General features: G+C 38.8%; 1 protein-coding gene across 1 annotated transcript in view; it reads right to left on the minus strand.

Annotated features, from left to right (window-relative positions):
* Positions 1 to 408: 408 nt before the first annotated feature.
* Positions 409 to 21,894, minus strand: part of LOC101104832 (amine sulfotransferase-like) — a 32,505-nt gene continuing 11,019 nt past the window's right edge. The window contains exons 4-7 of the mRNA XM_012182532.5: positions 19,761 to 19,887; positions 18,808 to 18,902; positions 6,487 to 6,673; positions 409 to 1,114 (exon numbers count right to left, since the gene is read on the minus strand). Coding sequence (XP_012037922.1) covers positions 993 to 1,114; positions 6,487 to 6,673; positions 18,808 to 18,902; positions 19,761 to 19,887 — 531 coding nt within the window. The 3' untranslated portion in view covers positions 409 to 992. The remainder of the gene's footprint in view (positions 1,115 to 6,486; positions 6,674 to 18,807; positions 18,903 to 19,760; positions 19,888 to 21,894) is intronic.

The following is a 21,894-nucleotide window of genomic DNA, read 5'->3' on the forward strand; positions in this document are numbered from 1 at the left end:
CCCTGGGATTTCTTTGGAAGGAATGATGCTGAAGCTGAAACTCCAGTACTTTGGCCACTTCATGCAAAGAGTTGACTCATTGGAAAAGACTCTGATGCTGGGAGGGATTGGGGGCAGAAGGAGAAGGGGATGACTAAGGATGAGATGGCTGGATGGCATCACGGACTCAATGGACGTGAGTCTGAGTGAACTCCGGGAGTTGGTGATATACAGGGAGGCCCGGCATGCTGCAATTCATTGTGTTGCAAAGAGTTGGACACGACTGAGCGACTAACTGAACTGAACTGATGGAGGGTGATACCTTGAGGTGTTTCACTGTGAATTTATGAATTTTATTAATTTTCTTACAACACTTTTATGCATCACAATGTTTTCTCCATTTAGGAATTAAAGACATATTTATCTATATTTCTCTTGTTCAAAGTAATTTTATTCTAAATATGCAACTCTTAGATACACATAGTATTACTTTAGTGAGTTATATAGATACAAATATTTCTTTCCATCCAAATAGTTAAATAATTAGACTATTAGATGATCAATCTACCTTTGAAACTTAACTCCTTAGTATAAACTTTGTGAATTGGTAAATCATTAAATAGATGAATCTGCTTCTCAGATGCATGTGATTTCTTTATTTACTCATTAGTCACATTGATTCAAAGCCAAATTATCAAATTTCAATTCGAAAATTATAGATAAATAATGAGTGCCTGCTATGGAAAACACTCTCAAACTATTCATGTTGCATGCTTTCTTTCTTTCACTTTATCATATAGGCTAACACTGCAGATTATCCAAATCATTATAATTGGTGAAATGTCAAAGTTTCATTAAAGGCATGGAATTGAATCTAAGCACAGTTTACTGATTTTGTCAATTAATAAAGTTTTATAATTAACATTTGTATGAGAAGCACAAATTAATGTATATATTAAAATATGCTTTCCAGTTGTTAGATTTTTACAGTATTATTATATTTTCCACTGATTCTACTCCTCATCTATTTCCCAGATGAACTTCAAGGGAAAATCTTTCATCTTCCTTTGGAATACTCTGTCAAATCGCTCATTTTGCTCCACGGTCAAGTGATGTTTCCAGTCTCCAACGGTACCTGGTGGAATAAACACACAGATAGCCCTGGGTGAGGAGGTAGCACTGTTGGGCAAAAGCTTCCTTCCAACCACTTTGTTATCTACTTAAGCAGATGACTATCTATTTGTTTTCCATGGAATTTGATGCCTCACTTTCTCTTATACATGGCTGAGCTAAAATCACACTTAGGACGTGATAACACAGAAAACAGAGTGATAATCCACTTCCTTATCTTTAATTTTCATTATCCACTACCATTAATATAGAACTTTCTTAAGAAGGAAAAATACAGCTAAATATTCAAAGAGATTAGAATATTTAAATATATCTTACAAAGTTCCATACACCATACTTGGCAAACCACATCTATTATTTCACATAATATAGTTCTTAATGATACCCTTCAAAGTAAGTATTTTATTCATCTTTAAAATTGCAAAAAAAAAAGAGAGAGAGAGAGAGAGAGAGAGAGAGAGAGAATGACCCAAAGATTTTTAAGAGGAAGTGAGATCAAGATGGTGAGCAAAAGGAGTTGAACTTCAACTCTCCCCAAGAACATATCAAAAATACACCTTCATGTGGAAGAATTCTCATTGAAACTTTGCTTCTAACTGATTCTTTCTCACTGAAAGAATTCTATCTAGAAACAGGCAGTGAGACTCCTGGAAAACCAGGACTATCAGAAAGTTACAAGATAGCACACGTATGAAGGGAAAAAGGGCGATCGCTCCAGGACGTCTGACCCTTGGGATAGACTCAGAGGAAAAGGAGATCATGTGAGACAACACTGGGGAATGAACAGACTGCCAGATGCCATGAGCTGGGCATATCAGACTTTGGCTGATTGGAAAACCACTGGGACAGTTAGAAAGGCTGGAGAACCCTGGGCTCCAGGATTCCAATATAAAGTATATGAACAACAAGGATACATTGTATAGCACAGGGAATTATAGCAATTACCTTGCAATAATCTATAATGGAGTATAATATGCAAAAATAGTGAATCACTATGCTGTACATGCATGATGGAGTAGCCATCATAGTAAAAAAATAAGTCTGAAATGCAGTACTTGGATGCAATATCAAATACAGCAGAAAGATCTGTTTATTGCCAAGGCAAACCATTCAATATCACGGTAATCCAAGACTATGCCTTGACGAGTAATTCTGAAGAACCTGAGGTTGAACACTTCTATGAAGACCTACAAGACCTTCTAGAACTAACACCCCCCAAAAAAAAACGTCCTTTGCATTATAGGGGACTGGAATGCAAAAGTAGGAAATCAAGAAATAGCTGGAGTAAGAGGCAAATTTGGCCTTGGAGTACAGAATGAAGCAGAGCAAAGACTAATAGAGTTTTGCCAAGAGAATGCACTGGTCATAGCAAACACCCTCTTCCAACAACACAAGAGAAGACTACACATGGACATCACCAGATGGTCAATACCGAATCAGACTGATTATATTCTTTGCAGCCAAAGATGGAGGAGCTCTATACAGTCAGCAAAATCAAGACCAGGAGCTGACTGTGGATCAGATCATGAACTCCTTATTGCCATATTCAAATTTAAATTGAATAAAGTAGGGAAAACCACAAGACCATTCAGGTATGACTTAAATCAAATCCCTTATGATTATACAGTGGAAGGGACAAATAGATTCAGGGGATTAGATCTGATAGACAGAGTGCCTGAAGTATGGATGGAGATTCTTGACATTGTACAGGAGGCAGTGATCAAGACCATCTCCAAGAAAAAGAAATGCAAAAAGGCAAAATGGCTGTCTGAGGAGGCCTTAAAAATAGCCATGAAAAGAGACGTAAAAGGCAAAGGAGAAAAGGGCAGATATACCCATTTGAATGCAGAGTTTCAAAGAATAGCAAGGAGATATAAGAAAGCCTTCTCCCTCAGTGATCAGTACAGAGAAATAGAGGAAAACAATAGAATGGGAGAGACTAAAGATCTCTGCAAGAAAATTAGAGATATCAAGGGAATATTTCATGCAAAGATGGGCGCAATAAAGGACAGAAATGGTATGGACCTAACAGAAGTGGAAGATATTAAGAAGAGGTGGCAAGAATACACAGAAGAACTATAAAAAGAAAATCTTCATAACCCAGATAATCATGATGGTGTGATCACTCATCTAGAGCCAGACATTCTGGAATGTGAAGTCAAGTGGGCCTTAGGAAACATCACTACGAACAAAGTTAGTGGAGGTGATGGGATTCCAGTTGAGCTACTTCAAATCCTAAAAGATGATGCTGTGAAAGTGCTGCATTCAGTATGCCAGCAAATGTGGAAAACACAACAGTGGCCACAGGACTGGAAAATGTCAGTTGTCATTCCAATCCCAAAGAAAGGCAATGCCAAAGAATGCTCAAACCACTGCACAATTGCACTCATCTCACACGCTAGTAAAGCAATGCTCAAAATTTTCCAAGCTACACTTCAACAGTATGTGAACTATGAACTTCCAAATGTTCAAGCTGAATTAAGAAAAGGCAGAGGAACCAGAGATCAAATTGCCAACATCTGTTGGATCATCAAAAAAGCAAGAGAATTGCAGAAAAACACCTACTTCTATTTTATTGACTATGCCAAAGCCTTTGACTGTGTGGATCACAACAAACTGGAAAATCTTAGAGATGGGAATACCAGACCAACTGACCTGCCTCTTGAGAAATCTGTATGCAGGTCAGGAAGCAACAGTTAGAACTGGACATGGAACAACAGACTGGTTCCAAATTGGGAAAGGAGTATGTCAAGGCTGTATATTGTCATTCTGCTTATTTAACTTATATGCAGAGTACATCATGCAAAATGCTGGGCTGGAGGAAGCACAAGCTGGAATCAAGATTGCCAGGAGAAATATCAATAACCTCAGATATGCAGATGATGCCATCCTTACGGCAGAAAGTGAAGAAGAACTAAAGAGCCTCTTGATGAAAGTGAAAGAGGAGAGTGAAAAAATTGGCTTAAAACTCAACATTCAGAAAACTAAGATCATGGCACCTGGTGCCATCACTTCATGGCAAATAGATGGGGAAACAGCGGAAAGTGACAGACTTTATTTTTTGGGGCTCCAAAATCACTGCAGGTTGTGAGTGCAGCCATGAAATTAAAAGATGCTTACTCCTTGGAAGAAAAGTTATGACCAGCCTAGACAGCATGTTAAAAAGCAGAGACATTGCTTTGCCAAAAGATCCATCTAGTTGGACTATAAAGAAAGCTGAGAGCCAAAGCATTGACGCTTTGTTTTTTTTTTAAATCTTTTTTTTTTTTTAGTTTTTTATTTTTTAAATTTTAAAATCTTTAATTCTTACATGCGTTCCCAAACATGAACCCCCCTCCCACCTCCCTCCCCATAACATCTCTCTGGGTCATCCCCATGCACCAGCCCCAAGCATGACTGTGGTGTTGGAGAAGACCCTTAAGAGTCCCTTGGATGGCACAGAGGTCTATCCAGTCCATGCACCAGAATTCAGTCCTTAATATTCATTGGAAGGACTGATGTTGAATCTGAAACTCCAATACTTTGGCCACCTGATGTGAAGAACTGACTCATTAGAAAAGACCCAGATGCTGGGAAAGATGAAGGTGGGAGGAGAAGGGGATGGCAGAGGATGAGATGGTTGGATGGCATTGCTGACTCAATGAACATGGGGTCTCAGTAAACTCCGGGACTTGGTGATGGACAGGGAGGTCTGGCATGCTGCAGTCCATGGGGTCACAAAGAGTCAGACACAACTGAGCAACTGAACTGAACTGAACTATGCTGTACAACTAAAACTAATATGATATTGTAAATAAACTGTATCCCACCTGCCAGTTTAGGAGACACAAGAGACTTGGGTTTGATCTGGGTCAGGAAGATCCCCTGGAGGAGGGCATGGCAAGTTACTCTAGTATTCTTGCCTGGAGCATCCCATGGAAAGAGGAACCATTACTAATAGATTTTCATGTAATAAATTCAAGGAACAGAGGGTGCCAAGGGCTGCCATTAATACAAAAGTTTCACTTGATGGAAGTTTGAAACCAACATTAATTCAATTATGTAATAAAGATGAATAAATTGGCATCTTTGGCTATCAGAATTTATTTTGTTTATATTACGGTCATTTGGCAGTAAGTTACATGGGCATGAGAAATGCTTTATATCTGATTAGTTGAGCAATGAGAAGTGAAAACTGATAATAAATGGGACAAAGAGGAAGCAATGACTTTTTAAAATATTGGTATCCACAGTAATTTTAATAAGATCTTTATATAATTAAAATTTAATCAGTGTCTATTGTCATAGTGCTGTTATGAATATATTAGGATGAAATATGAGTCTAGTGATATAGATAAGTGCAAATTATGTTTTAGAATAATGTATATTAAAAAGATTAAATGAAAAAATTGAAATTAAGGAGTATCAGGAGAAAATATATTTATTCTTAGCAACCCCTGGCAACTTAATGGAGCATAATAAAAATTTATTCATGTTATTGGATGATTGAATTCATAGCACATTGGGTTAATGAGGTAGCAATCGACTTTTTACAATGAAGAAATATCAACTTGAAAGGAAAGAAATGATATAAAAATCCTTCTCAAAACAAAATACATATTAACCTTCCATCTAGAATATTCTGAAGAGCAATAAGGTAAACCAAGAATTGGAGCTCTCTTGGACACGTATCTTTTGCCTTTTGGTAAGACTTTTTAAGAAATTTTAAAGTAGGGTCACATGGTTAAGAAAGAAGGAATCTAATATTTATTAGTCAGATACTGAAGTTCTGTTCTGTTTCCTGGGATAATTTTCAGGTTCATTTTAGTTAGGATCATTGATTCTCTGTTTAAACAGTGATTCTTGGAGAGACATGTTGCAGGCCACATTTAACTTAATCTAGCAGCCAAGGAGGAGAAGGCAATGGCACCCCACTCCAGCACTCTTGCCTGGAGAATCCCAGGGACGGGGGAGCCTGCAGGCTGCAGTCCATGGGGTCGCCAAGAATTGGACACGACTGAGAGACTTCACTTTCACTTTTCACTTTTATGCATTGGAGAAGGAAATGGCACCCCACTCCAGTGTTCTTGCCTGGAAAATCCCATGGACGGAGGAGCCTGGTAGACTGCAGTCCATGGGGTCGCTCAGAGTCAGACACGACTGAGCGACTTCATTTTCACTTTTCACTTTCACGCATTGGAGAAGGAAATGGCAACCCACTCCAGCGTTCTTGCCTGGAGAATCCCAGGGACGGGGGAGCCTGGTGGGCTGCCATCTATGGGGTCGCACAGAGTCAGACAGGACTGAAGTGACTTAGCAGCAGCAGCAGCAGCAGCAGCAGCCAAGGACTCAAGACAAGTCTCAACACATTTGCTTCTATTACCCACTTAACATCACCTTTGCGCAGGAATTGTCCGTTGTTTGTTCTCATCCCAATTTCATTTTTCAGAATGCCATCATAATTAGCTTGAGGATCAACTTTCATATTCTGAAATGCAGCCTGATTCACAATAGCATCCAGATCCTCTTCACTCAGTTCTTTCTCAAGAAAACTGCTGATTTTAAGCACAGAACTTCTGAGATCCTGAAAGAATTGTATGAGAAAATGTTCATTCTATAAGGAACACCTGAGTTATAGCCCAACATCTTTACCACATTTTAGAAAACTGACCATGCTTTGGCTTTTTCTAAGTCCAAAGTTTGGCTGAGATCTGTAACATTCATTCTGTTAAACTGAGTGATGTTGCCAGCTTTGTTAGAGTTTCCTATCATTTGATTTTACAAGGAGAGCTCAACTTCAGTCACCCATTCAAGCAACACTTTTAGACTTATTATATACATTTCAGAGGGTTTCCCAGGTGACACTAGTGGTAAAGAACCTGCCTGCCAGTGCAGGAGACATGTGAGACATGGGTTCGATCCCTGTGTCGGGAATATCCCCTGGAAGAGGGCATGGCAACCCACTCAGGCATTCTTGTCTGGAGAATCCCATAGACAGAGGAGCCTGGTGGGCTGTAGTCCACAGGGTTGCAAAGAGTCCGACATGACTGAAGTGACAGCATGCACACTGGCATACATTTCAGAAACTACTAAGTTCTGCAGTATGTTGACTGGTCGATAATACTCTCTCTGTGTTTGTTGTGTGTGTGCTCAGCCTCTCAGTCATGTCCAGCTTGTTGCAGCCCCGTGGATTGTAACCCACCAGGTTCCTCTGTTCACGGGATTTTCCAGACAAGAATACCAGAGTGGGTTGCCATTTGCTACTCTTGGGATCTTCCTGATGCGGGGATCAAAATCACATATCTTGCATCTCTTGCATTGCCAGGCAGATTCTTTATTGCTGTCACCATCTGGGAAGCCCCCAGAGACCATAATTCATAAGAGAATGAATAAAGCAACTAACTGAATACAAAGAAAAACCCAAGTCTTGATGGCTTTCCTGGTGATTTCTACCAAACATTTAAATAAGTAATAACACCGATTCTCTTCATGTTCTTCAAAAAACTTGAAGAGTATGAAAGATTTCCAAAATCATTCAGTTGAGCAAGAATTACTTTGGTATCAATGCCAGAAAAATGGTGTAAGGAAAAGCTAAAGACCGATATCACTTATGAAACATAGGGTGCAAAATTCCTCTACAAATTAATAGTAAATTCAACAACATATTGAAAAGATTATAAACCATAATAAAGTTGGATTTACTTCTGGCATGCAAGATGGTTCAAACTATGAAAATTAATTAGTGTAATATCACAGAAACAGAATGAAGAGAAAGACCACATGATCACTTTATTTAATGCAGAAAAAGCATTTGACAATATCCAACATGTTTTCATGATTCAAGAACAATCAACAAATGAAGAATTAAAGGAAACTATCTCAACATTAAAAAAAGCTATATATAAAGTACCTACTGCTAACATCACACTTAATGGTGAAAGAGTCAAAAGATTTTCTACTAAAATCAGGAACAAGTTAAAGATGCTTATTCTGTCCACTTCAACACTTCTCCCCACTTTTCAACATAGTACTGAAAGTCCTAGCCAGAACAGTTAGGAAAAATAAACAAGTATTAATAAAAGCCATCTAAATCAGAAAGGAAAAGTGTTCACAGGCAACATGATTTCAGACATAGAAAAATCCTAAAGATTCTACAAACACACACAATCTTGTAAGAACTAATAGACAATTGAGCAAAGTTGCTGATACAAAGCCGACATGCAAAACTCTTATATTTCTGTTCACTAACAATGAACAATTCAAAGGCTAAAAGTGAAAGTGAAAGTGAAGTCGCTCAGTTGCCCGACTCTTTGCGACCCCATGGACTGTAGCCTACCAGGCTCCACCGTCCATGAGATTTTCCAGGCAATAATACTGGAGTGGGTTGCCATTTCCTTCTCCAAAAGGCTAACTTATAGCAAAATAATTCCAATTTCAATTGTTTCAAAACTGATGAAATACTTAGGAATAAACTTAATCAATGTGGTAAAATATTGTGTTCTGGAAAACATTTTAGAGAGTTGACTAGAACAACATCCATGGTCGTGAACTGGAAAATTTAATATTGCCAAGATGTTAATACCACCCAAAGTAATTCAAAGATTCAGTGCAATCCCTATCAATATCCCAATGATATTTTTACACATTGAAAAATTCATTGTAAAATTCAAAAGGAATCTCAAGGGGGCATTAGATATCCAAAAGAGTTTTGAATGAGAATATCACATATAGACGCATTAGACCTCTTCTTTCAAAGTTTACTACTCTTTCAAAGTCCTCAAAAAATTAAAGTTCATATCCAACAAGTCCACTTGTGGGCATACATGCAAAACAAATGAAGATGAGGATCAGATATGTGTACACTCATGGTAATAGCAGCATTATTTACAATTGCCATGAAGTGGAAGTCATTCATGTGTCCATCAATGGATGAACGCATAAACAAAATATATAGATGCAATGGAATATCATTCACCCTTCAAAAGAAAGGCAATTCTGATATATTTTATAATCTGAATAAATTAGTAGAGCAGACTTACAAGAGATCCCAATTCATGAACAGAAATGAAGACCTTGGTGAATAAGTTTACTCACATATTAGAGTCAGAAGAATAGAGTGACAATGATATGGGAGTAGGGGAAGAAAAGAAGTAGTTATATAAATAAGGATAGCATTTACTGCCCCCAAATAACCACTATCCTTGTTTATATACCTACTTCTTTGATTTTACTTATAGTTTTATCATTTATTATCAATCTCCAAACAACATAGCTACTTCTGCCCTCATTTAAACTACATACTTCGATACACTTGACACAAGTAGCTAGAAAATGTTTCAACATAGACACTATATAATTAAGAATATCACCTTCAGCTCTGTGCTGCTGCTGCTGCTAAGTCACTTCAGTCCTGTCTGACTCTGTGCGACCCCATAGACGGCAGCCCACTAGGCTCCTCTGTCTCTGGGATTCTTAGCCTTGTGAGAAGTCGTCAAAGTGCTTTGTGATAATCTATATGGGCTTGTTAATTCCAATTAAAGAATAGACATAAATTGTATTACCTCAAATTATCAAGAAATATTCAAGGGAAGTAGTAGACAAAGAAGACCTCAAAATCTGCATCAGTATTGATGGTACATAATTGCTTGACCTAAATAGGGATCCCCGTTTAGAAAGGGCTTTAAAGCAGAAACTTGAGTTGACCAAATTGTTTTTTCCTGGAGAGAGAAAGTTAATAGTTTTTCCCCAAGATATGGTGAAAAAAATAACTGTTTGAAAAACCGATGAAAAAACTAAAACAAAAATATATCAACAATGGGCAACTTGGTGGAAGGTAAGTTAAAATTGATACCTGCTGATAGTATACTGATGACAGAACAGACAAATACTCCAGGACTTTGCATAGTTTACTCAGTGCCTTCTATATCCACATTTCCAGCAAAATCTGCTGTTTATGAATATATTTTTGTGCTCACATTCTTATTGGACAGCTCAAATATAAAAATAAGGAAGGGAACACATATGCATTTTAAGATGATCACATGGGTTGAAGAATAGAGAATAAATGGAGATGGACTGAGATTTGCAAGTAGGCAAATCAGTTAGATAAGTTGCTTTAGAAACTAAGCATAAGATAATGGTGATCTGGACCATGGAAGGGGCAATATAGATTGGTATGTTTGCAACTTCCACAATGGAATCAGAGACAGAATTCAGACTTTTACTAACTAGTGAAATTAAGAGACAAGGGTGAAGGAGATATCAGGCATGAAGGCTAGTTTCTGACTTAGATCACGAGATATAGTACATTTTATGGGAGAACAGGCAGCTTTTGTTGGGAGATGATAATTCTACTGGGGGCAGGATTTTTTTGAAGTCCAAATATTAGCTATAAAAATAGGGATAGAGAAGACAGTTGCAATATATTAATCCACGTGTCTGTGCCAGTGTTATATACCTAGGATTCATCAATTTCACCCCAACCCCTCCAACCCAGTTTACTCTACTGCACACTATACTTCATGTAATTAGATTTGATGGATATTTTAAACTTTCATTTTTACTTCTCAACACTGAGAGGTTAAAAAGTCTTAAAAACGTTTCTTGACACACCTGCCTAGCTTCTGTCAGCACACACTTTTTTTCTCCCTACCTCTCGGATAGTTCCTTTTCAGTGTTCTTCTTGGGCTCACCCTCTCTACCCAAACATTATGTTTTAAATTCTCTCAGTAATAGTACTAGCCCCCCTTATTTCCTCCCGTACACTGTTTCTTCATTTCTCTTTTCCTCCTCTTTCGCTGTCCTTTTCCTCCTCACTCTCAATTTTAAGCATAACCATGGTTTCAACTATAGTCTATACAGTGATAATGTCCAAATTAATATCATTGATAATTTTAGAGTAAATCTCTTTGAAATGTAGGCCTGTATGTTCCCCCAATTTTCAAATACGTTCATTTGAATACTTCTAAATCATCTTAAACTGCATATGTCAAAACCAATCTCATAATCTTCTCTTTTCAGCTTTACCCTGCCTCAGTGTTCCCTAAGCACTAAATGAATGACATCATTATCAACACAGGTATATGAGCCAGAATATAGAAAGCATTTTAATATTTCTCCCTTTTTCATTTTTCCTGTATATAATCCCTTTCCTTTGGACCTTAAACATATGTGGTAAAGCTCTGCAGTTTCTCCAGTCTCAGAGTGACCATTTTAACCCAAAGCATCATTGGTGTTCAGTGGGTTATCACACTAGCATCTAACGAATTTGCCTTTGTTCACTAACATCATTTTCAATCCACAAAATGGAATGATAGCCTAAAAATATTAATTGTATTACATAACTCTCCTTCTTGTGATTCTTAAAAGACTTCTTACTGCCTTTAAGGTGAAAGAAATCACCGTCATTTATTACAGTTTTTGAGCAGCTTGACTCTTATTGACCACTCAACCTTTTAATACTTTCACTTTGCCTGTTCTTCTTCCTTCATTTTTCATCCACTTTAATGTATCAGGAAATTTGCATGTTCTCTTTCCCTGGCTTCCTTTTTTCCCCATCTCTTTTTTGTTAATATGTATTTATTAGCTTGGCTGACAGAATGTGGTCCACTGGAGAAGAAGGGAATGGCAAAGCCACTTCAGTATTCTTGCCTTGAGAACCCCATGAACAGTATGAAAGGCAAAATTATAGGATACTGAAAGAGGAACTCCCCAGGTCAGTAGGTGCCCAATATGCTACTGGAGATCAGTGGAGAAATAATTCCATAAAGAAGGAAGGGATGGAGCCAAAGCAAAAACAATACCCAGCTATGGATGTGACTGGTGATAGAAGCAAAGTCTAATGCTGTAAAAAGCAATATTGCATAGGAACCTGGAATGTCAGGTCCATGAATCAAGGCAAATTGGAAGTGGCCAAACAGGAGATGGCAAGAGTGAACATCAACGTTCTAGGAATCAGTGAAATGGACTGGAATAGGTGAATTTAACTCAGATGACCATTATATCTACTACTGTGGGCAGGAATCCCTTAGAAGAAATGGAGTAGCCATCATAGTCAACAAAAGAGTCCAAAATGCAGTACTTGGATGCAGCCTCAAAAACGACAGAATGATCTTTGTTCGTTTCCAAGGCAAACCATTCAATATCATGGTAATACAAGCCTATGCCCCAACCAGTAACGCTGAAGAAGCTGAAGTTGAATGGTTCTATGAAGACTTACAAGACCTTTAAGGACTAACACCCAAAAAAGATGTCCTTCTCATTCTAGGGGACTGGAATGCAAGTCAAGAAACACCTGGGGTAACAGGCAAATTTGGCCTTGGAATACAGAATGAAGCAGGGCAAAGGCTAATAGAATTCTGCCAAGAGAACGCACTGGTCATAGCAAACACCCTCTTCCAACAACAAAAGAGAAGACTCTACACATGGACATCACCAGATGGTCAACACTGAATCAGATTGATTATATTCTTTGCAGCTAAAAATGGAGAAGCTCTATACAGTCAACAAAAACAAGACCAGGAAATGACTGTGGCTCAGATCATGAACTCCTTATTGCCAGATTCAGACTTAAAATGAAGAAAGTAGGGAAAACCACTAGCCTATTCAGGTATCACCTAAATCAAATCCCTTATGATTATACAGTGGAAGTGAGAAATAGATTTAAGGGACTAGATCTGATAGAGTGACTGATGAACTATAGACAGACGTTTGTGACATTGTACAGGAGACAGGGATCAAGACCATCCCCATGGAAAAGAAATGCAAAAAACCAAAATGGCTGTCTAGGGAGACCTTACAAATAGCTGTGAAAAGAAGAGAAGCGAAAAGCAAAGGAGAAAAGGAAAGATATAAGCATCCGAATGCAGAGTTCCAGAGAACAGCAAGGAGAGACAAGAAAGCCTTCCTCAGTGATCAATGCAAAGAGATAGAGGAAAACAACAGAATGGGAATGACTCGAGATCTCTTCAAGAAAATTAGAGACACCAAGGGAACATTTCATGCAAAGATGGGCTCAATACAGGACAGAAATGGTATGGACCCAACAGAAGCAGAAAATATTAAGAAGAGGTGGCAAGAATATACAGAAGAACTGTGCAAAAAAGATCTTCATGACCCAGATAATTACAATGGTGTGATCACTCACCTAGAGCCAGACATCCTGGTATGTGAAGTCAAGTGGGCCTTAGAAAGTATCGCTACGAACAAAGCTAGTGGAGGTGATGGAATTCCAGTTGAGCTATTTCAAATCCTGAAAGATGATGCTGTGAAAGTGCTGCACTCATTATGCCAGCAAATTTGGAAAACTCAGCAGTGGCCACAGGACTGGACAAGGTCAGTTTTCATTCCAATCCCAAAGAAAGGCAATGCCAAAGAATGCTCAAACTACCACACAATCGCATTCATCTCACATGTTAGTAAAGTAATGTTCAAAATTCTCTAAGCCAGGCCTCAGCAATATGTGAACCATGAACTTCCTGATGTTCAGGCTGGTTTAGAAAAGGCAGAGGAACCAGAGATCAAATTGCCAACATCCGCTGGATCATTGAAAAAGCAAGAGAGTTCCAAAAAACATCTATTTCTGCTTTATTGACTATGCCAAAGCCTTTGACTGTGTGGATCACAAGAGTCTGTGGAAAATTCTGAAAGAGATGGGAATACCAGACCACCTGACCTGCCTCTTGAGAAACCTGTATCCAGGTGAGGAAACAACAGTTAGAACTGGACATGGAACAACAGACTGGTCTCAAATAGGAAAAGGAGTATGTCAAGGCTGCATGTTGTCACTCTGCTTATTTAACTTATATGCAAACTACATCATGAGAAACGCTGGGCTGGAAGAAGCACAAGCTGGAATCAAGATTGCCGGGAGAAATATCAATAACCTCAGATATGCAGATGACACCACCCTTATGGCAGAAAGTGAAGAGGAACTAAAGAGCCTCTTGATGAAAGTGAAAGAGGAGAGTGAAAAAGTTGGCCTAAAGCTCAACATTCAGAAAACTAAGATCATGGCATCTGGTCCCATCACTTCATGGCAAATAGATGGGGAAACAGTGGAAACAGTGTCAGACTTTATTTTGGGGGGCTCCAAAATCACTGCAGATGGTGATTGCAGCCATAAAATTAAAAGACACTTACTCCTTGGAAGGAAAGTTATGACCAACCTAGATAGCATATTAAAAAGCAGAGACATTACTTTGTCAACAGAGGTCCGTCTAGTCAAGTCTATGGTTTTTCATATGGTCATGTATGGATGTGAGAGTTGGACTGTGCAGTAAGCTGAGTGCCAAAGGATTGACTCTTTTGAACTGTGGTGTTGGAGAAGACTCTTGAGAGTCCCTTGGACTGCAAAGAGATCCAACTAGTTCATTCTAAAGGGGATCAGCCTGGGATTTCTTTGGAAGGAATGATGCTAAAGCTGAAACTCCAATACTTTGGCCACCTCATGGGAAGTGTTGACTCATTTGAAAAGACTCTGATGCTGGGAGGGATTGAGGGCAGGAGGAGAAGAGGAAGACAGAGGATGAGATGGCTGGATGGCATCACTGACTCAAAGGACATGAGTTTAAGTGAACTCTGGAAGTTGGTGATGGATAGGGAGGCCTGGCTTGCTGCCATTCATGCAAAGAGTCGGACATGACTGAGTGACTGAACTGAACTGATTTATTAGCTTGCAGTTTTCAGGTTACTCTTTTTCAGAAAACACTGCCTATCACCTTTGATGATACCAGATCCTCTTTTTCTATATACTTATATGAAATATGCAGGGTTTTTAAATATTATTATCGTAGTTTTAAATTATTTATACTTGTTTGGGAATACTTGTCTTTCCTGTTAGATGATAAGCTGTGTGAATAAAAGGTTCACTTCTATTTTTCTCATAATTTACTGTCTGTCACATATTAGGCATTCAATAATTTCTGATGAAATGAGTGAAAAAATGATGTTTATGAATGAACATATCAATCACAGGTTACAAAATAGTGAACTGAAACGTGTTCTCTTGGGTTTATCAATATTTTAAGACAGGTTTAATTGAATGACAAAGAATAAACATTATGAGATTATGCAGGAAAGCTGGTTTCAACAGTTGCTTAAAAAAAAAAACAAAACAGGAAGAGCTCCATCACAGAGCACACATTCACCTCAATTAATTAGCCATATTTTAGTAGCTCTTCACCTCAGTGGTGCCTAGTGCTCTTTCTCTATTTTGAAATGAGTGCTCTACACAGTTGAATATGTCTTTATTGTGACAAATGGTTATATGAAGAGGAATCAAAAATGATGAGTGGGTACAGTGAGAAGAGAGCATTGAAGACCAGTAATGAGCTGCAGAAAATTAAACCCCTCCCCTCGAAGAAAAAAATAACCCTGAAAAGTAGTTAGATACTGTCAACTACAAATTGGCACTTGCCGTCTACTTCTACAGGATTAAATCATGTGCTGCTGCAGCTGCCAACCTTCAACACCCCCTGAAAGGAGTTCAGCTGGAAAGCAGAAATGAGGCACTCTGCGCTCAGGGAAAAACTGGCAGGATAGGTCTTCAGAGAGTGAGATATGGTCAGGAGCTGATTTTATGAGCCCAGTTCTTGTATCTTCTCATGTCTAGAAAAGCACTAAAATCCTGCATGACAACAACTGTTCCCGTGGATAGAGAAACTCCACAAGACTAGAAGAAACCTTCTGGGAAAACATGTGCTCGATTGCATGTATCCTCCTTCACCAAAATCGCATATATACTGACTTCGGCCCTGCATCTTTGGAGCAGTTTCTCAGAACTATCTGAGGTGCTGTCTCCTGGGCTGCAGTGCTCATTTTGCCCCAAATAAAACATAACTCACAGCTTTTCAGTTCAGTTCGGTCGCTCAGTCATGTCCGACTCTTTGCAACCTCATAAACTATAGCGCGCCAGGCCCCCCTGTCCATCACCGACTCTCAGTCCACAAAAACCCATGTCCATTGAGTCAGTGATGCCATCCAACCATCTCATCCTCTGTCATCCCCTTCTCCTCCTGCCTTCAATCTTTCCCTGCATCAGGGTCTTTTAAATGAGTCAGCTGTTCGCATCAGGTGGCAAAAGTATTGGAGTTTCAGCTTCAGCATCAGTCCTTCCAATGAACATTCAGGACTGATCTCCTTTAGGATTTACTGGTTGGATCTCCTTGCAGTCCAAGGGACTCTCAAGAGTCTTCAACACCACAGTACAAAAGCATCAATTCTTCGGTGCTCAGCTTCCTTTAGAGTCCAACTCTCACATCCATATATGACTACTGGAAAAACCATAGCCTTGACTAGATGGACCTTTGTTGACAAAGTAATGTCTCTGCTTTTTAATATGCTATCTAGGTTGGTCATAACTTTCCTTCCAAGAAGTAAGTGTCTTTTAATTTCATGACTGCAATCACCATCTGTAGTGATTTGGGAGCCCTCCCAAATAAAGTCTGACACTGTTTCCACAGTTTCCCCATCTATTTGTCATGAAGTGAAGGGACCAGATGCCATGATCTTAGTTTTCTGAATGTTGAGCTTTAGGCCAACCTTTTCACTCTCTTCTTTCAGTTTCATCGAGAGGCTCTTTAGTTCTTTGCTTTCTGCCATAAGGGTGGTGTCTTCTGCATATCTGAGGTTATTGATATTTCTCCCGGCAATCTTGATTCCAGCCTGTGCTTCTTTCAGCCCAGCGATTCTCATGATGTACACTGCATATAAGTTAAATAAGCAGAGTGACAATATACAGCCTTGATGTACCCCTTTCCTGATTTGAGACCAGTCTGTTGTTCCATATCCAGTTCTAACTGTTGTTTCCTCACCTGCATACAGATTTCTCAAGAGGCAGGTCAGTGGTCTGGTATGCCCATCTCTTTCAGAATTTTCCACAGTTTCTTGTGATCCACACAGTCAAAGGCTTTGGCACAGTCAATAAAGCAGAAATAGATGTGTTTCTGGAACTCTCTTGCTTTTCCATGATCCAGCGGGTATTGGCAATTTGATATCTGGTTCCTCTGCCTTTTCTAAAACCAGCTTGAACATCTGGAAGTTCACAGTTCACGTATTGCTGAAGCCTGGCTTGGAGAATATTAAGCATCACTTTTCTAGTGTGTGAGATGAGTGCAATTGTGCGGTAGTTTGAGCATTCTTTGGCATTGCCTTTCTTTGGGATTGGAATGAAAACTGACCTTGTCCAGTCCTGTGGCCACTGCTGAGTTTTCCAAATTTGCTGGCATATTGAGTGCAGCACTTTCACAGCATCATCTTTTAGGATTTGAAGTAGCTCAACTGGAATTCCATCACTTCCACCTGCTTTGTTTGTAGTGATGCTTCATAAGGGCCACTTGACCTCACATTCCAGGATGTCTGGCTCTAGTGATCACACCATCATGATTATCTGGGTCATGAAGATCTTTTTTGTACAGTTCTTCTGTGTATTCTTGCCACCTCTTCTTAATATCTTCTGCTTCTGTCAGGTCCATACCATTTCTGTCCCTTGTTGAGCCCATCTTTGCATGAAACGTCTCCTTGGTATCTGTAATTTTCTTGAAGAGATCTTTAGTCTTTCTCATTGTATTGTTTTCCTCTATTTCTTTGCATTGATCACTGAGGAAAGCTTTCTTATCTCTTTGTTTTTCTTTGGAACTCTGCATTCAGATGCTTTTATTTTTCCTTTTCTCCTTTGTTTTTCTTTTCCCTTCTTTTCACAGCCATTTGTAAGGCCTCCTCAGACAGCCATTTAGCTTTTTTGCATTTCTTTTTCTTGTGGATGGTCTTGATTCCTGTCTCCTGTATAGTGTCACAAACTTCCGTCCATAGTTCATCAGGCACTCTGTCTATCAGGTCTAGTCCCTTAAGTCTATTTCTCACTTCCACTGTATAGTCATAAGGGATTTGATTTAGGTCATACCTGAATGGTCTAGTGGTTTTCTCCACTTTCTTCAATTTCAGTCTGAATCTGGCAATAAGGAGTTCATTATCTGAGCCAGAGTCAGCTCCCAATCTTGATTTTGCTGACTGTATAGAGCTTCCATCTTTGGCTGCAAAGAATATAATCAATCTGATTTTGGTGTTGACCATCTGGTGATGTTCATGTGTAGAGTCTTCTCTTGTGTTGTTGGAAGAGGGTGTTTGCTATGACCAGTGTGTTCTCTTGGCAGAACTCTATTAGCATTTGCCCTGCTTCATTCTGTACTCTAAGGCCATATTTGCCTGTTACTCTAGGTGTTTCTTGACTTCCTACTTTTGCATTCCAGTCCTCTATAATGCAAAGGACATTTTTTGGGGGGTGTTAGTTCTAGAAGGTCTTGTAGGTCTTCATAGAACTGTTCAACTTCAGCTTTTTCAGTGTTTCTGGTCAGGGCATAGACTTGGATTACTGTGATATTGAATGGTTTGCCTTGGAAACGAACACAGATCATTCTGTCATTTTTGAGGTTACATCCAAATTCTGCATTTCAGACTCTTTTATTGACCGTGATGCTGCTCCATTTCTTCTAAGGGATTCCTGCCCACAGTAGTAAATATAGTGGTCATCTGAGTTAAATTCACCCATTCCAGTCCATCTTAGTTTGTTGATCCCTAGAATGTCGAGGTTCAGTCTAGTCATCATGGCTTTTACATAGTGCATTTTTAAAGTTAAGCATACAAAGATAAGTAAGCGAATGTGGTTCACTGAAATCGTAAGAATTCCCAATAAAGAATTTAAAAATAACTTTCTTCTCTTACCTTCTTCATCTCCTCATACATCATGAACAGGATATTGAAGTCATGTCTATGCTCATACCAGCCTCTGATGTGATCAAACCAAAGGCTTCCTATCACTGTGGGAAAATTAATGAGTTAGTAGGTAAAGATGTCACACTTATTATATAACAAGCTATAGTCTGTCTTTTCTGTTCAAGAATCCTCAAAAGGCACACCAAGCTCCAAACCATTGGACATCTATGCTATCTTTTAAAAAGTGGAGTTGTGGGAAACAATTGCACCATTTTAATAGAAAACTTCTTTTATAAGTTATTCTATTTTGTAGGAAAGCAGCAATGCAGAGAAAAGAATCCTGAAGAACTAAATTCTTAGGTAAGAGCTAACATTAGTTAAGAACTAAGATTTTGCTAAGATCACTCCCTTTCTTCTTCTGCTTCCTTCACCTGAAAACATACATCTTTATTTCTCCTATTATTGTCTATTTAACGATCATGTATAACAACTTTATTTACTGACAAACCAGCACATGAATATAAACTTCTAAGTGATAAAGCTCAGATCCCACATTCCAGAAATCGCTTGCATCAGTCTATCTTTCTCAGTGCTGGAATGAGAATCCCACAGCTGCCATATAAGGTCTACCGCAGGACCACGACAGAGCATAAAAAGACACCTACATTAGCTACTCTGGATGAGCTTTGGATCTAGACATTTTCTGGTTCTATTATTCCCTGGCTAAAGTTTCTCTTATACACTGTGCAGGCTTGACAATTCTCAGAATAGGTGGTCCTAGTTTAAAAAAAAAAAGAGCTATAGGAAGGAGAGTAGATAGCCAATACCAACCACTTGTGTATATTGAACATATTATGATTAGCCTTCTCTTCTCTCTAAATATGTTCCCTTGGTTTGAGAATTTGGCTAAATGACAACGTATCCTCATAAACATGTTGCTTGATAAATAAATTCATAGTTACCTTTTCCATCTAGAAATCTTTCCATGAAATCTCCTATGTTATTTGAAGCTTCTAATGTAATCAACAAATTAGAAAAATGAAAATATGAGGTCAAAACATCCTTGGGGTTTCTGTAGACGTAAATTACCTGCAGAGGGAATAATGAACAATTTGAACAATTCTGTTTTATCTTTACAGATTTTTTAATACCTACTTATTATTTCAGAGCTTGGTGGGCTACAGTCCATGGGTCACAAAGAGTCAGACACGACTGAGCGACTTCACTAGTATTTCATTATATGAATGCAAAGTAATTTATTTTATCCAGGCTACTACTGACAGAAACTAACTTGTTCCCAGGGTTTTTTCTATTAAAAGAATCATTGCAATAAAATCTTTATTCTTATTAATTTTCACTTGTGTGAGCATAAAGGGCTAATTTCTAAAACTGAAATTATTTATTGTAAGGTTGATTAAGTTTGCAAATTACCTTCCATAAAAGATGTTCCATTTACCCTCTGTGAGCATTAATGATATTTGATATACAGACAAGGTAGCATTGGAGATCAGTGAGAAAAGGAAAATCTACTTAACAGATGATGTTGGGTAAATAATAATCCATGTTTAAAAAATGGATTTCTACTTCACACAATGTATAGAAACATATTTACAAAAGGATAAAGGATTTAACTTTGAAGGCAAATTTTTAGAATCTAAAAAGATTTTTTTAAAAGTATTACTGACCTTGTATAAAGAAACTATTTTTCAAACAGGAAAATATTTCCCATATAGAAATACATAAAAATGGATCAATCAGACTCCATTAAAATAAGAATGCTGTTCATCAAAATGTACCAAAGCTTTACAAAAAGCAAGAAAATATAAGTGCAGCAGTGCTGCTGCTGCTAAGTCAGTTCAGTCGTGTCCAACTGTGCAACCCCATAGATGGCAGCCCACCAGGCTCCCCTGTCCCTGGGATTCTCCAGGTAAGAACACTGGAGTGGGTTGCCATTTCCTTCTCCAATGCATGAAAGTGAAGTCGCTCAGTCATGTCCAACTCTTCGCAACCCCATGGACTATAGCCTACCAGGCTCCTCCATCCATGGGATTTTTCCAGGAAAGAGTACTGGAGTGGGTTGCCATTTCCTTCTCCAAGTGCAGCACAGATACCAATAATACATTAGTATCTAGAATTATGTTCAAACTACCATACAATTGCATTCATTTCATATGCTACCAAGGTAATGCTCAAAATCATGCAATTAGGCTTCAGCAGTATGTGAACCAAGAACTTCCAGATGTACAAGCTGGATTTAGAAAAGGCAGAGAACCAAACATGGAACAATAGATTCTTCAAAATTGAAAAGGAGTACATCAAGGCTGTGTGTTGTCACCCTGCTTATTTAACTTATATGCAGAGTGCTTGTGTGCTAAGTTGCTTCAGTCATGTCTGTCTCACTGCAACCCATGGACTGTAGCCCACCAGCCTCCTGTTCATGGGATTCTCCAGGCAAGACTATTGGAGTGGGTTGTGAGCCCTCCTCCAGGGGATCTTCCTGACTTGGAGATCGAATCCACGTCTCTTACATCTCCTGCATTGGCATGCATGTGCTTTACCCACCTGGGAAGCCCTCTATGCAGAGTTCATCATACAAAATGCTAGGCTGGATGAATCACAATCTGGAATCAAGATTGCTGGGAGAAATATCAACAACATCAAATATGCAGATGATACCACTGTAATGGCAGAAAGCAAAGAGGAACTAAAGAGCCTTCTTGATGAGGGTGAAAGAGGAGAGTGAAAATGCTAGCTTAAAACCCAACATTCAAAAATGAAAATCATGACATCTTGTCCCATCACTTCACAGCAAATAGAGGGGAAAAAGTGGAAACAGTGTTAGGTTTTATTTTCTTGGGCTCCAGAATCACTGCAGATGGCAACTGCAGTCATGAAATTAAAAGATGCTTACTCCTTGGAAGGAAAGCTATGACAAACCTAGACACTGTAGAAAGCAGAGAGTTCACTTTGCTGACAAAGGTCCAAATAGTCAAAGCTGTGTTTTTCCCAGTAGTCATGTACGGATGTGAGAGTTGAACCATAAAGAAGGCTGAGCACCAAAGAATTGATGCTTTCCAGTTGTGGTGCTGGAGAAGA

Source organism: Ovis aries, chromosome 8, assembly GCF_016772045.2.
Source record: "Ovis aries strain OAR_USU_Benz2616 breed Rambouillet chromosome 8, ARS-UI_Ramb_v3.0, whole genome shotgun sequence".
Lineage (NCBI taxonomy): Eukaryota > Metazoa > Chordata > Mammalia > Artiodactyla > Bovidae > Ovis > Ovis aries.